Source organism: Aethalodelphis obliquidens, unplaced genomic scaffold (assembly GCF_003676395.1).
Source record: "Aethalodelphis obliquidens isolate GAN/ISIS:26980383/991018 unplaced genomic scaffold, ASM367639v1 scaffold80, whole genome shotgun sequence".
Classification (NCBI taxonomy): domain Eukaryota; kingdom Metazoa; phylum Chordata; class Mammalia; order Artiodactyla; family Delphinidae; genus Aethalodelphis; species Aethalodelphis obliquidens.
Window position 1 is genome coordinate 1,688,138 of NW_020838024.1, and position 15,291 is coordinate 1,703,428.

Genomic DNA, 15,291 nt, shown 5'->3' on the forward strand with positions numbered 1-15,291 from the left:
ACAAGAAAAGAAAATTTAACTATGTATGGTGACGGGTGGTAACTAGACTTACTATGGTGATCATTTTGCAGTGAATGCAAACGGTGAATCACTGTATTGTACACCTGAAACCAATATAATGTTATATGTCAATTATGCCTCAATTTTTAAAAAATGATCTTTCTCACCATATTTAACCTTATTGGACTGTATATTTTGTAATTTTTATCCTAAGGTCAAAAACCAAACAAAACCTGTTGAACTGGATTGCGTTTAATACTAGCCATGATTATAGTACCATCGTCAAAACATTCATACAGTGCTTTACAAGGCACTTGTATATCTCATTAAAACTCATAATGAGCCCATGATGGAAATGAGCAAGTAGTAGTATCCCCATCTTCTACTACATCTGACAAGGGCAAAGAGGTTAAATAACCTGCTCAAGTCACATGGCTAGTAATGATGAAGCCAGAACTAGAATTAAGATTCTCTGACTCCTGATTTAGTCTCTTATTCACACTATCGGATTAAGTCTGCATAAGTTCAAAGTAAAAATGGTGTCACAGCCAATAGGAAGAGATGGATTTTCTTCTCTTACTTCAGGTTCCTAAGCAGGAAATTTGTATGCTCTACACAGTGGATCGATACATCAAATATTCTTCCTAAATAACATCACAATGAAGTTTTCAGTGCTATTCATTATTAACCATAATCAGATATATAATTTAGTAACCACATAATATTAAATGCTTATTTTAATATCAGTAAATTTTGCTTTGGACATTGATGACTATTTTAACTAACATAAATGATTAAAAAATCAGTTGACACAATTTGCCTTACAACTCATGATGTATTTTTCTTTATAGGATCCATTCTGGAACAGAATGAAGAAGCCACTGCACCTTTTGGATTGTATACATGTACTATTGACAAGATATGTTGAAAATCCTAGCCAAGTTTTAAATTGTGAGAGGTAAGTATGAATTAGATATACTTTATTATATACCAAAGGCTTTTAAGTGCACCTAATAAATACCTGGGTAACAAATTTGGAGCCAGTGGGGCACGATATGGAAACTGAAAGAAGTATGCGAGATTTAAGCTCTTGTGCATGTTTGCAATAACTATTTGAATGATATCAGTCAGTATTTATGAAAGGTTAGAGTTTTTTCCATTTTTCAACCCTTGTCCTGAAGTCTTTCTAAAGATGACAGGATAAAATTAATGAATTACTCCTAAACACCTTTCACTTTGAATTAGTGGCTTAGGAAGTTCAATTATGTATTTGTGATATTAATGGCCATTTTAAGATATATTTGTTTGAAAAGGCCAAATGAATATAAATAATATTAATTTAAGGAGTCATCCCTTACTGCCTCCTTCTCATTATAATAATCTTCAAAAGGGAAATGGTGGTGATTTGGCAATCCACCTACCCCCTGAGTTTCCTTCTCTATTTTCATTTAATTTGCCATTTACTTAATTACATGATCCTTGCTCTCATGTGGGACTATAATAAGTAAGGTTAGCAGAAGTTGAAGGGAAGTCCTATAGGAGGAAATGCTTCTGAATATGTAGATGGTTGATCAGGTGTCTTTTTCATTACAGGAGAAGATTCACAAATCTCTGCCTGGATGCCGTTTGTGGTTATCTGGTTGAGCTTCAGTCTATGAGCTCCTCAGTAACAGTACAGACCATCACTGGGAATTTTAAATCTCTTCAGGCTAAACTAGAACGGCTTCATTAATTATTGTAATGTATTTTCATCCATGCGTTTTGATCTGTAAAATAAAAGCTCAGCTGGGTCCAGATTTCAGGTGCTATAAGTCTAAGAATTTAAGAATAATTTTAGTAGAAACATGTTTTTAATAAGTGGCTGGTATCAGCAGACAGTACATTTGCAGGTGAATTCTTTTTTACTACATAATACTGTTTTGTTTTTTAATAATCAGGTTAAACAAATGAAATAAGATTATGATTTTAACACAAACATAAAAAAATAAAAAACTCTTATTTTGAATTTATAGTATTCATTTTCAAGTTAGTTCAAGTGTCAAAACTTAAATAGGCTAACTGAGCAGGTCCAGTCCCATAATACTAGATTCTACAACAGTTCCTAAATAGACAAATAAACACTGTCTCTTTTTAAAAGTTATTTAGGTTTTGGGTTTAACCTTGGAAAGAAATTTCTTCCAACTACTGATTTGGTCAGTTACAGTCCTTGTAATACACATCTGGTTGTTTTTTGAGCAAGTGATAAACTTGTAACTAATGTTCTATGTCTTAAAAACCTATGCAGGGAGATACTGTTTTCCCTCAGTGTTCACCTAGCTCTTTTTTGGCTTGGGACTACTGATTCCTTTAAAGCAGTGGTTCTCAAAATGTACACACCAAACTCTCACATCAGCATCATCTGGGAATTTGTTAGAAATTCAAATTCTCCAGCCCAGTCCCAAACCTGCTGAACCCAAAACTTTGGGATGAGTCCCAGCACTCTGTTTTAATAAGCCCTTCAGGACATTCTGGTACATGTCATGTTTGAGAACCATTGCATTAGAGGATACAACTAGTTTATGGATTGAGCTCCCTATCTGATTCCTCCTCCTCCCTCCCCCATCAATAACCACAACACACGTTTCACCGAAGACACACCATATATGAAGCAAAATAGTAATATAAAAATAGTTTTTAATCTTCAAAATTAGGATGACAAAACCAAGTGCCCCCAAGTCATGGCAACAGGGAGGGAGAAAAAAGTGGGAATGACCAGGTCTAACAAAAAAAACAAGAACATGGACTCCTTTCCTCTTACCTTTTATGCTACCAAGAGTAATTACCTTCTACCTATTGTCACTAATGTATGTCTAACAATTTTCAAAATACATTTTGAAAATATTTTTCCTTCCACTTTTATTTTTTTCCCAAGACCGTGGGTTGCCCTTTCCGTATTCTCTTAGAATTTAACTCCCTTTCTCCTATAATCTTCTAATTTATAATATTTAATAGAATGTCAAAATACCACTCATTAGGTACCACTACCTCTCGTTTTTCAGCTTTTCAGTTCCCTGAGTTTAGATTTTTTGAATATGTAAAATGAATGTATGCTACACATTGTTAAGTCTGTAAATTTAAAATTCTGTCATGTCTACTTAAAATGAAAGTCTTGCTTAAATACTGTACTTAGCCACAACTCCAGTTGTGCTACATGTTTTTGTTTTAAGCACATTTACATATAAGCACATTAATATATATGCTAAGTATACTGAACTGAAAATAATGAAGCTACATCTTTCATTAGCGCTAATGTGGCTAAATGGTCCTTGAGAATCAGAAATCTGAACCCTGTTTCTTTCATTTACATAAAATCTTTTGAGAGGGTTTAAGAATTCTAACCACACAGCAGATGTTTTCAGTATCCTTTGGAGGGTGGTAAGATTTCTAAGAGAAATTAAGATCCCCTCCTTCTTTTTAGTTGTCTAGAAGAGTGTTTCTAAAACTTTTAACATTCATAAGAATCACTTCGATAGCCTGTTAAAACAGATGTTCCACCTTCAATGTGATGATGAAACTGGTAAGTGGATCAGACTTGGAGTAGCATTGTTCTAGCACATTCATCCACTTCATTTATACACTTTGTATTTGGTGTTCATTCAACACAGTATTTATAGTGACTATTAAACATATATAGGCAATGAATAATAAGTGGAACGTATGAAACAGTGCATTCATTGTAGGCAGTGAGGAGTCACTGAAAGTCTTGGTTTTGACATATTTATATTTTAGACAGATCATTTTGGTATGGCAAAATGTTTAGGAAAGAGAAAAATCTATTTTGAGTTAACTGTACAAGGTATGGGATATTGATCCTGAAATTCATGAAATGTATGTTCAGCATTTCTTTAGTATAATATCCCTAGACTTACTTAGTGACTTGTTCATTGAAAACCTCTCTGCTAACCACATAAATTTCCTCCACTTATATGTTTTATAGTTGATTTCATCTCAGGACTCACATATTACTCATTCTCTTCCTCAGGATACTTCCCACCTCCATCTTTTTTCCTCTTATTCATGAGGGGGAAATTATGATAGTGATACAGTTGTATCAGGAAAATAAAGAAATAGAACATTGAATCTGAAGGTCTTGAAAGGCACATGCTTTCCTTTCATTTTCTATCAGTTTTTTCATTTAAATTCTCTTAATAATAAAAAAATTTTGCAGAATATTTTTGAGTCTTCTAGTAAATCATTTAAACTCTTTGAAGTTTTATTTTCCTCATAAGGAAAGTTTCCTCATAAGGAGATTGAAGCTAAATGATAAGACTTTTTTAAATCCAAAATTTGTAAGAACTAATGTAATCTATTTTTATTCAGTTTTGTTGTTCTGCTTCACATATTAGTTAAAATACTACTGTTTTTACTCTTTTTCATTTCAAATAAACATTTCTACTGCATTATGGCATGTTTGAAATTAAACATTTGTTTTAGAACTCAGCTATGCTTCTTGTATTTTGGCAGCTCCTATTAGCAGGAAGAATAACTCTTTTTAAGTTTAATCAGTTTGCCATGTGGGAACTAGGACTGTCCTATCTGCAGCCCACACCTGAGTGTCTACTTGTGTAATCAACATTTCCACTTGAATGACTGCCAAAGATCCTCATTCAAAATGTGACCAAATCTGCACTCATTCCTCTATCTCTCTGCCCTTTGCCTCTTCCTGTTCCTCCTCTGTTTTCTACCTGTCTTTATCATCTAATTACTCAAATCAGAAATACAGGTCTCATCTTTAAATTCCTTCCCCTCCCTCCAAATCCAGTTAGTCACCAATTTCTAAGCAAGTCTATTTACTTGATAAAGAAATATCTGTCCAGTTACCTCACTATTTTAGTTTTTTAGAGTTTAGTCAGGTACCCTGTTTCACTTGGATGCTTACAATAGTGTCTAAATGGCTTTCCCGCCTCTAATTGGACCCTGTCTTCATTTTTTCCCTGCACTAAAGTCAGAGTTTTCTTTTAAAAATGTAAACCTAAATATATTATACCCCCACCTTCTCCTTCAGAAGAAATTTCAGATTCCTGGTGTGACGTACAAGGACTCCACCGAAGTTGACAAAAATAAAAAAAACAAGAATCTCAAGTTAGTTTAAGCAAACAATTTATTGGCCCTCAAAACTAAGAAGTCCAAATATAGAGCTACTTCCACATGACTAGATCCAGAACCTCAGTATCTTCACGGCTGTCTCTAGGTCAATTCTGCTTTTCTTTCCATCTTTATTTTTTTGTCTTTCTACAGTTTGCTCCATAAGCCCTGGGAGAGTGCAGGCAATGTCAAGGTACTTCATTCTATTTACTCTAACCCAGAGGTATATTCAACAGACAAGTCCCAGGAAGGGTGCTGATTGACCCAGCTTGAGTTATGGACTCAGTTTTGGGGTACAGAATCATTCCCAAACTATACGTAACAGGAAAGAAGTGCTTTCCTAAAGAACTGGATGTTCGGCACACATCAGTCCACTGTATCTGTCCACCTACCTTACCACTAAATTCCTTGTGTTTTGAAGAAAACTACAAAAGCATAGATCCAAGAAACTCAATGAACCCAGAGTAGGACAGACACAAAATCACACATAAGCACAATATAATCAAATTCTCAGCAAACTAGAAATAAAAGAACTTCCTCAGCCTGATAAAAGACATCTATGAAAAAATGTACAGCTAACATTACACTTAATGGTGGAAGACTAAACACTTTTTCCTTAAAGTTGAGAACAAAATGTGAATGTTTCTATTCAACATAGGATTGGAGGTCCTGATCAGTGCAATTTGGCAAAGGAAACACGAATTGGAAAAGCAGAATTAAAGGTGTGCTTATTCACAAACAACATAATTATGTAAAAAATCCTATAGAATATACAGAAAATAGTAGAACTACTAAGTAGAACAAACTGCTAGAACTAGTTTAGCAAGATCACAGGATATAAGGTCAATGTATGAAAACCAATTGCATTTCAATATACTAGCAGCAAGTAATCAAAAAATCTTAAATACTGAAAATAGCATGCAAAACCATTAAATAAGATTAATTTTAACCAAATATATATAAGACCTATACACTGGAAACTAAGATAGTGCTGGAAGAAGTTAAAGAAACCCTAAATGAGAAATACACAATACTCATGGATTGGAAGACTAAACTTATTAACCATGAATTCTCATCAAATGGATATAGAGATTTGATGCACTGTCAACCAGATTTCCAGTACACTTTCTTGTAGAAATTGACAGGCTGATTCTAAAATTTATATGGAAATCAGAGGTCCTAGGATAGCCAAAACAGTTTTGAAAAAGGATAAAATTTGAGAATATACTCTGACTTCAAGATTTTGTTATAAAACTACAGTAATTGTGATAATGTAGCATTGGTATAAGGATATACACATCAGTGGAACAAAGTAAGAGTACAGAAGTAGATGCACACATATATGGACAGTGGATTTTCAACAAAGGTGGTAAGGTAACTCAGTAGGAGAAAGAACAGTCTTTTCAATAAATGGTGCAGGAACCATTGAATATCTACATGGAAATAAATCCTCAACCCTTACCTCATAACATATACAAAAATTACCTTAATATGCATCGCAGACCTAAATATAAAAGGTAAAATTATGAAACTTCTGGAAGAAAACTGGATAAAAATAATCTTGTGACTTTAGGCAGAATTCTTAGGACAAAAAAAAAAAACCCAAATCAGAAAAAAACTGATAAATTGAACTTCACTGTAATTTAAAACATCTCTTCAAAAAACACATTAAGAAAATGAAAAGCCAGGCCACAGACTGGAATAAAAGATTTGCAAACCACAGATCTGATAAAACACTTGATCTCAATAAAGAGACAACTCCCACCCCCAAAACAATAAATGAGGGCAAAATGATTTGGATACTTTACCCAAGAAAATATCTGAATGGCAAATAAGCCCACAAAAACATGCTCAACATTGTTACAAGGGAAATGTAATATAATAAAATGCCACTACACATCTACAAAAAGGGCTAGAATTTTAAAAGATTGGCCATTGGCAAGGATGCAGAGTAACTGGAACTTGTACATGATTAGTAGGAATGCAAAACAGTATAGCCACTTTGGAAAACCGGCAGTTTCTGTTAAGGTTAACCATATACTCTTGTGACCCTGTAATCCTAGTTATTGCTCCAAATATTTACTCAAGAGAAATAAAAACTTAGGTCCACAGAAGAACTTGTATGAGAATGTTCATAACAGCTTTACTCATTATAGCCAGAAACTGAAACAACCAAAATCTCCAACAACAGTTGAATAAATAATAAATCGTAGTATAGTCACGCAATGAAGTACCATAACAGTATAAGCAACAATATGGTGTTAAGAGAGAGTTAAGTAGCGAAAAGAATATATGCAGTATGATTCCATTTACACAAAGTTCAAGAACAGACAATAACAAAAAAACTGCCCTGGATTGTTTAGATATGTACACATAGATGGCAAAACCTTAAAGAAACCAAGGTTATCATAAAAGTTGGTCTAATGGTTACTTCCAGAACGTAGGGAGAGAGATGGCTGTGGGGAGAGAGGGGAACTTCGTGGGTATGGGATGTGCATGCCTTCTAGGAAGTTAATGTTCTTTCTTGACCTGGTTGGTAATGTGTCATAGATATTTACTCCACATTTTATAAATCTTACATAGGTATTTTATACATTCTTCTGTGTATATACTACATTTTACAATTAAATGAAAACAAACATTTGAATGAATTATTATGAATCATTTAGTCATTGTAAAGAAAGCACTTAAACACGAGCTTTGGAGATGCCTTCAAGATGGTGGAGGAATAAGACATGGAGATCACCTTCCTCCCCACAAATACATCAAAACTACATCTACATGTGGAACAGCTCCTACAGAACACCTACTGAACACCGGCAGAAGACCTCAGACCTCACAAAAGGAACAGGTGCTCTCAGATGACCTACACGCAGAGGCGGGGCCAATCCAAAGCTGAACCCTGGGAGCTGTGTGAACAAAGAAGAGAAAGGGAAATCTCTCCTAGCAGCCTCAGGAACAGCAGATTAAATCTCCACAATCAACTTGATGTACCCTGCAATTGTGGAATACCTGAACAGACAACAAATCATCCCAAAATTGAGGTGGTGGACTTTGGGAGCAACTGTAGACTTGGGGTTTGCTTTCTGCATCTAATTTGTTTCTGGTTTTATGTATCTCTTAATTTAGTATTTAGAGTTAATTATCATCAGTAGATTTGTTTATTGATTTGGTTGCTCTCTTCCTTTATATATATACATATATATATATGTATATATATATTTTTTTTTCTTTTTCTCTTTCTGTTGAGTGTGTATGTGTATGCTTCTTTTTGTGATTTTGTCTCTATAGCTTTGCTTTTGCCATTTGTCCTAGGGTTCTGACTGTCCATTTTTCTTTTTAGTATAGTTTTTAACGCTTGTTATCATTGGTGGATTTGTTTTTTGGTGTGGTTGCTCTCTTCTTTCTTTCACTCTTTTTTTTTAATTACTTTTTTATTTTTAATAATTTTTTAAATTTTAATAACTTTATTTTTTATTTTCTTTCTTTCTTTTTCTCCCTTTTCTTCTGAGCTGTGTGGCTGACAGGGTCCTGGTGCTCTGGCTGGGCGTCAGGCCTGAGCCTCTGAGGTGGGAGAGCCGAGTTCAGGATATTGGTCCACCAGAGACCTCCCGGCCCCATGTAATATCAAACAGCGAAAGCTCTCCCAGAGATCTTCATCTCAACGCTAAATCCAGCTCCATTGAATGACCAGCAAGCTACAGTGCTGGACACCCTATGCCAAACAGCTAGCAAAACAGGAACACAATCCACGCATTAGCAGAGAGGCTGCCTAAAATCATAATAAGGTCATTGACACCCCAAAATACACCATGGGACATGGTGCTGTCCACCAGAAAGACAAGATCCAGCCTCATCTATCAGAACACAGGCACCAGTCCCCTCCACCAAGAAGCCTACACAACCCACTGAACCAACCTTACCCACTGGGAGCAGACAACAAAAACAACAGGAACTATGAACCTCCACACTGAGAAAAGGAAACCCCCAAACACAGTAAGTTAAGCAAAATGAGAAGACAGAGAACTACACAGGAGATGAAGGAACAAGGTAAAAACCCACCAGACCAAACAAATGAAGAGGAAATAGGCAGTCTACCTGAAAAAGAATTCAGAATAATGATAGTAAAGATGATCCAAAATCTTGGAAGTAGAATGGAGAAAATACAAGAAACATTTAACAAGGAACTAGAACTAAAGAGGAAACAAACAATGATGAACAACACAATAAATGAAATTAAGAATTCTCTAGAAGGAATCAGTAGCAGAATAACTGAGGCAGAAGAACTGATAAGTGACCTGGAAGATAAAATAGTGGAAATAACTACCACAGAACACAATAAAGAAAAAAGAATGAAAAGAATTGAGGATAGGGCTTTCCTGGTGGCACAGTGGTTAAGAACCCACCTGCCAATGCAGGGGACACAGGTTCGTGCCCTAGTCTGGGAAGATCCCACATGCCACGGAGCAACTAAGCCCTCACACCACAGCTACTGAGCCTGCATTCTAGAGCCCCGGAGCCACAAATACTGAGCCTGCATGCCACAACTACTGAAGCCCACGCGCCTAGAGCCCATGCTCTGCAATAAGACAAGCCACCACAATGAGAAGCCAGCACTGCAATGAAGAGTAGCCCCCACTCGCTGCAACTAGGGAAAGCCCATGTGCAGCAACAAAGATACAACGCAGCCAAAGATAAATAAAAACATAAAATAATTAAAAAGAAAAAAAAGAATTGAGGACAATCTCAGAGACCTCTGGGACAATATTAAAGTCACCAACATTCGAATTATAGGGGTCGCAGAAGAAGAAGAGGAAGAAAAAGGTACTGAGAAAATATTGAAGAGATTATAGTTGAAAACTTCCCTAATATGGGTAAGGAAATAGTCAATCAAGTCCAGGAAGCGCAGAGAGTCCCATACAGGATATATCCAAGGAGAAACACACCAAGACACATAGCAATCAAACTATCAAAAATTAAATACAAAGAAAAAATATTAAACACAGCAAGGGAAAAGCAACAACATACAAGGGAATCCCCATAAGGTTAATAGCTGATCTTTCAGCAGAAACTCTGCAAGCCAGAAGTGAGTGGCAGGACATATTTAAAGAGATGAAAGGGAAAAACCTTCAACAAATATTACTCTATCCAGCAAGAATCTCATTCAGATTGCACAGAGAAATTAAAAACTTTACAGACAAGCTAAAGCTAAGAGAATTTAGCACCATCAAACCAGTTTCACAAATATGCTAAAGGAACTTCTCTAGGCATGAAACACAAGAAAAGGAAAAGACTTACAAAAACAAACCCAAAACAATTAAGAAAATGGTAATAGGAACATACATTTTGATAACTACCTAAAATGTAAATGGATGAAATGCTCCAACCAAAAGACATAGACTGGCTGAATGGATACAAAAACAAGACCCATATATATGCTGTCTACAAGAGACCCTCTTCAGGCCATGGGACACATACAGACTGAAAGTGAGGGAATGGACAAAGATATTCCATGCAAATGGAAATCAAAACATAGCTGGAGTAGCAATTCTCATATCAGACAAAATAGACTTTAAAATAAAGACAATTACAAGAGACAAAGAAGGACACTACATAATGATCAAGGGATCAATCCAAGAAGAAGATATAACAATTGTAAATATTTATGCACCCAACATAGAAGCACCACAATACATAAGGCAAATGCTAATAGAAATAAAAGGGGAAATCGACAGTAACACAATCATAGTAGAGGACTTTAACACCCCACTTTCACCAATGGACAGATCATCCAAAATGAAAATAAGTAAGGAAACACAAGCTTTAAATGATACATTAAACAAGATGGACTTAAGTGATATTTATGGGACATTCCATCCAAAAACAACAGAATACACTTTCTTCTCAAGTGCTCATGGAACATTCTCCAGGATAGATCATATCTTGGGTCACAAATCAAGCCTTGGTAAATTTAAGAAAATTGAAATCATAGCATGTATCTTTTCCGACCACAACGCTATGAGACTATATATCAATTACAGGAAAAAAATCTGTAAAAAATACAAACACATGGAGGCTAAACAATATGCTACTAAATAACCAAGATATCACTGAAGCAATCAAAGAGGAAATCAAAAAATACCTAGAAACGAATGACAATAAAAACATGATGACCCAAAACCTATGGGATGCAGCAAAAGCAGTTCTAAGAGGGAAGTTTATAGCAAAACAATCCTACCTCAAGAAAAAAGAAACATCTCAAATAAACACCCTAACCTTACACCTAAAGAAATTAGAGAAAGAACAAAAAAAACCCAAAATTAGCAGAAGGAAAGAAATCATAAAGATCAGATCAGAAATAAATGAAAAAGAAATGAAGGAAACAATAGCAAAGATCAATAAAACAAAAAGCTGGTTCCTTGAGAAGATAAATAAAATTGATAAACCTTAGCAAGACTCATCAAGAAGAAAAGGGAGAAGATTCAAATCAGTAGAATTAGAAATGAAAAAAGGGGAAGTAACAACTGACACTGCAGAAATACACAGGATCATGAGAGACTGCTACAAGCAACTCTATGCCAATAAAATGCACAACCTGGAAGAAATTGACAAATTCTTAGAAAAGTACAACCTTCTGAGACTGAACCAAGAAGAAACAGAAAATATAAACAGACCAATCACAAGCACTGAAATTGAAAGTATGATTAAAACTCTTCCAACAGGGCTTCCCTGGTGGCGCAGTGGTTGAGAGTCCGCCTTCCAATGCAGGGGACACGGGTTCGTGCCCTGGTCCGGGAAGATCCCACATGCCGCAGAGCGGCTAGGCCCGTGAGCCATGGCCGCTGAGCCTACGCGTCCAGAGCCTGTGCGTCCGGAGCCTGTGTTTCGCAACGGGAGAGGCCACAACAGTGAGAGGCCCACATAGCACAAAAAAAAAACAAAAAACAAAAAACAAAACTCTTCCAACAAACAAAAGCCCAGGACCAGATGGCTTCACAGGTGAATTCTATCAAACATTTAGAGAAGAGCTAACACCTATCCTTCTCAAACTTTTCCAAAATATAGGAGAGGGAGGAACACTCCCCAACTCATTCTAAAAGGCCACCATCACCCTGATACCAAAACCAGACAAAGATGTCACAAAGAAAGAAAACTACAGACCAATATCACTGATGAACATAGATGCAAAAGTTCTCAACAAAACACTAGCAAACAGAAACCAACAGCACATTAAAAGGATCATACACCATGATCAACTGGGTTAATCCCAGGAATGCAAGGAATCTTCAATATATGCAAAGCAATCAACGTGATAAACCGTATTAACAAAGTGAAGGGAAAAAACCCATATGATCATCTCAATAGATGCAGAAAAAGCTTTCAACAAAATTCAACACCAATTTATGATAAAAACCCTCCAGAAAGTAGGCATAGAGGGAACTTACCTCAACATAATAAAGGCCATATATGACAAACCCACAGCCAACATCGTTCTCAATGATGAAGTACTGAAACCATTTCCACTATGTTCAGGAGCAAGACAACGTTGCCCAATGTCACCAGTATTATTCAACATAGTTTTGGAAGTTTTAGCCACAGCAATCAGAGAAGAAAAAGAAATTAAAGCAATCCAAATCAGAAAAGAAGTCAAACTGTCACTGTTTGCAGATGACATGATACTATATACATACAAAATCCTAACGATGCTACCAGAAAACTACTAGAACTAATCAATGAATTTGGTAAAGTAGCAAGATACAAAATTAATGCACAGAAATCTCTTGCATTCCTATATACTAATAATGAAAAATCTGAAAGAGAAATTAAGGAAACACTCCCATTTACCATTGCAACAAACAGAATAAAGTACCTAGGAATAAACCTACCTAAGGAGACAAAAGCCCTGTATGCAGAAAAGTATAAGACACTGATGAAAGAAATTAAAGATGATACAAACAGATGGAGAGATATACCATGTTCTTGGATTGGAAGGATCAACATTGTGAAAATAACTATATTACCCAAAGCAATCTACAGATTCAATGCAATCCCTATCAAACTACCACTGGCATTTTTCACAGAAGGAGAACAAAAAATTTCACAATTTGTATGGTAACACAAAAGACCCCGAATAGCCGAAGCAATCTTGAGAAAGAAAAATGGAGTTGGAGGAATCAAGCTCCCTGACTTCAGACTATACTACAAAGCTACAGTAATCAAGACAGTATGGTACCAGCACGAAAACAGAAATATAGATCAACGGAACAGGATAGAAAGCCTAGAGATAAACCCACACACGTATGGTCACCTTATCTTTGATAAAGGAGGCAAAAATATACAGTGGAGAAAAGACAGCCTCCTCAATAAGTGGTGCTGGGAAAACTGGACAGCTACATGTACAAGAATGAAATTAGAACACCTCCTAACACCATACACAAAAATGAACTGAAAATGGATTAAAGACCTAAATATAAGGTCAGACACTATAAAACTCTTAGAGGAAAACATAGGCAGAACACTCTATGGCATAAATCACACCAAGATCCTTTTTGACCTACCTCCTAGAGAAATAAAAACAAAAATAAAAATGGGACCTAATGAAACCTAAAAGCTTTTGCACAGCAAAGGAAACCATAAACAAGACGAAAAGACAACCCTCAGAATGGGAGAAAATATTTGCAGACAAAGCAACTGACAAAGACTTAATATCCAAAATATACAAGCAGCTCATGCAACTCAATGTCAAAAAAACAAACAACCCAATCCAAAAATGGTCAGAAGATCTAAATAAAAATTTCTCCCAAGAAGATATACAGATTGCCAACAAACACATGAAAGGATGCTCAACATCACTAATCATTAGAGAAATGCAAATCAAAACTACAATGAGGTATCACCTCACACTGGTCAGAATGGCCATCATCAAAAAATCTAGAAACAGTAAATGCTGGAGAGGGTGTGGAGAAAAGGGAACCCTTTTTCACTTTGGTGGGAATGTAAATTGATACAGCCGCTATGGAGAACAGTATGGAGGTTCCTTAAAAAAGTAAAAATGGAACTACCATACAATCCAGCAATCCCACTACTATGCATATACCCTGAGAAAACCATAATTCAAAAAGAGTCATGTCAAAGTGAGAGAGTGGCATGGACGTATATACACTACCAAATGTAAAACAGATAGCTAGTGGGAAGCAGCCACATAGCATAGGATATCAGCTCGTTGTTTTGTGACCACCTAGTGGGGTGGGATAGGGAGGGTGGGAGGGAGACACAAGAGGGTATACATACGGAGATGTATGTGTATGTATAGCTGATTCACTTAATTATAAGGCAGAAACTAACACACCATGGTAAAGCAATTATACCCCAATAAAGAGGTTAAAAAAAAAAAAAGAGTCATGTACCACAATGTTCATTGCAGCTCTATTTACAATAGCCAGGACATGGAAGCAATCTAAGTGTCCATTGACAGATGAATGGATAAAGAAGATGTGGCACATATATACAATGGAATATTACTCAGCCATAAAAAGAAACAAAACTGAGTGATTTGTAGTGAGGTGGATGAACGTAGAGACTGTCATACAGAGTGAAGTAAGTTTGAAAGAGAAAAACAAATACTGTATACTAACACATATATATGGAATTAAAAAAAAGAAAAAGAAAAAGTTTCTGAAGAACCTAGGGGCAGTAGAGGAATAAAGACACAGACATAGAGAACGGACTTGAGGACACGGGAAGGGAGAAGGGTAAGCTGGGACGAAGTGAGAGAGTCGCATGGACATATATACACTACCAAATGTAAAGTAGATAGCTAGTGGGAACCAGCCACATAGCACAGGGAGATCAGCTTGGTGCTTTGTGTCCACCTAGATGGTTGGGATAGGGAGGGTGGGAGGGAGATGCAAGAGGGAGGAGATACGGGGATATATGTATATGTATAGCTGACTCACTTTGTTATACAGCAGAAACTAACACACCATTGTAAAGCAATTATACCCCAATAAAGATGTTAAAAAAAAAACCAACACACGAGCTTTTTAAGGACAAGGACTGTCTTATTCTCCTCTGTATCTATTTCTCAGCCTAACAAATGGTCTACATATAATAGGAGCCCCACCAAATGTTTGCTGAATTGATCATCTCAATAGATGCAGAAAAAGC

The 15,291-nt window shown here is 36.1% G+C and overlaps 1 protein-coding gene across 1 annotated transcript in view; it reads left to right on the plus strand.

The window, feature by feature from the left end:
• The window catches only part of NUP155 (nucleoporin 155), a 62,023-nt gene extending 57,812 nt beyond the window's left edge, over nucleotides 1-4,211 (plus strand). The window contains exons 34-35 of the mRNA XM_027092673.1: nucleotides 852-958; nucleotides 1,594-4,211. Of these exons, the coding sequence (XP_026948474.1) occupies nucleotides 852-958; nucleotides 1,594-1,732 (246 nt within the window). The 3' untranslated portion in view covers nucleotides 1,733-4,211. The remainder of the gene's footprint in view (nucleotides 1-851; nucleotides 959-1,593) is intronic.
• Nucleotides 4,212-15,291: the final 11,080 nt, after the last annotated feature.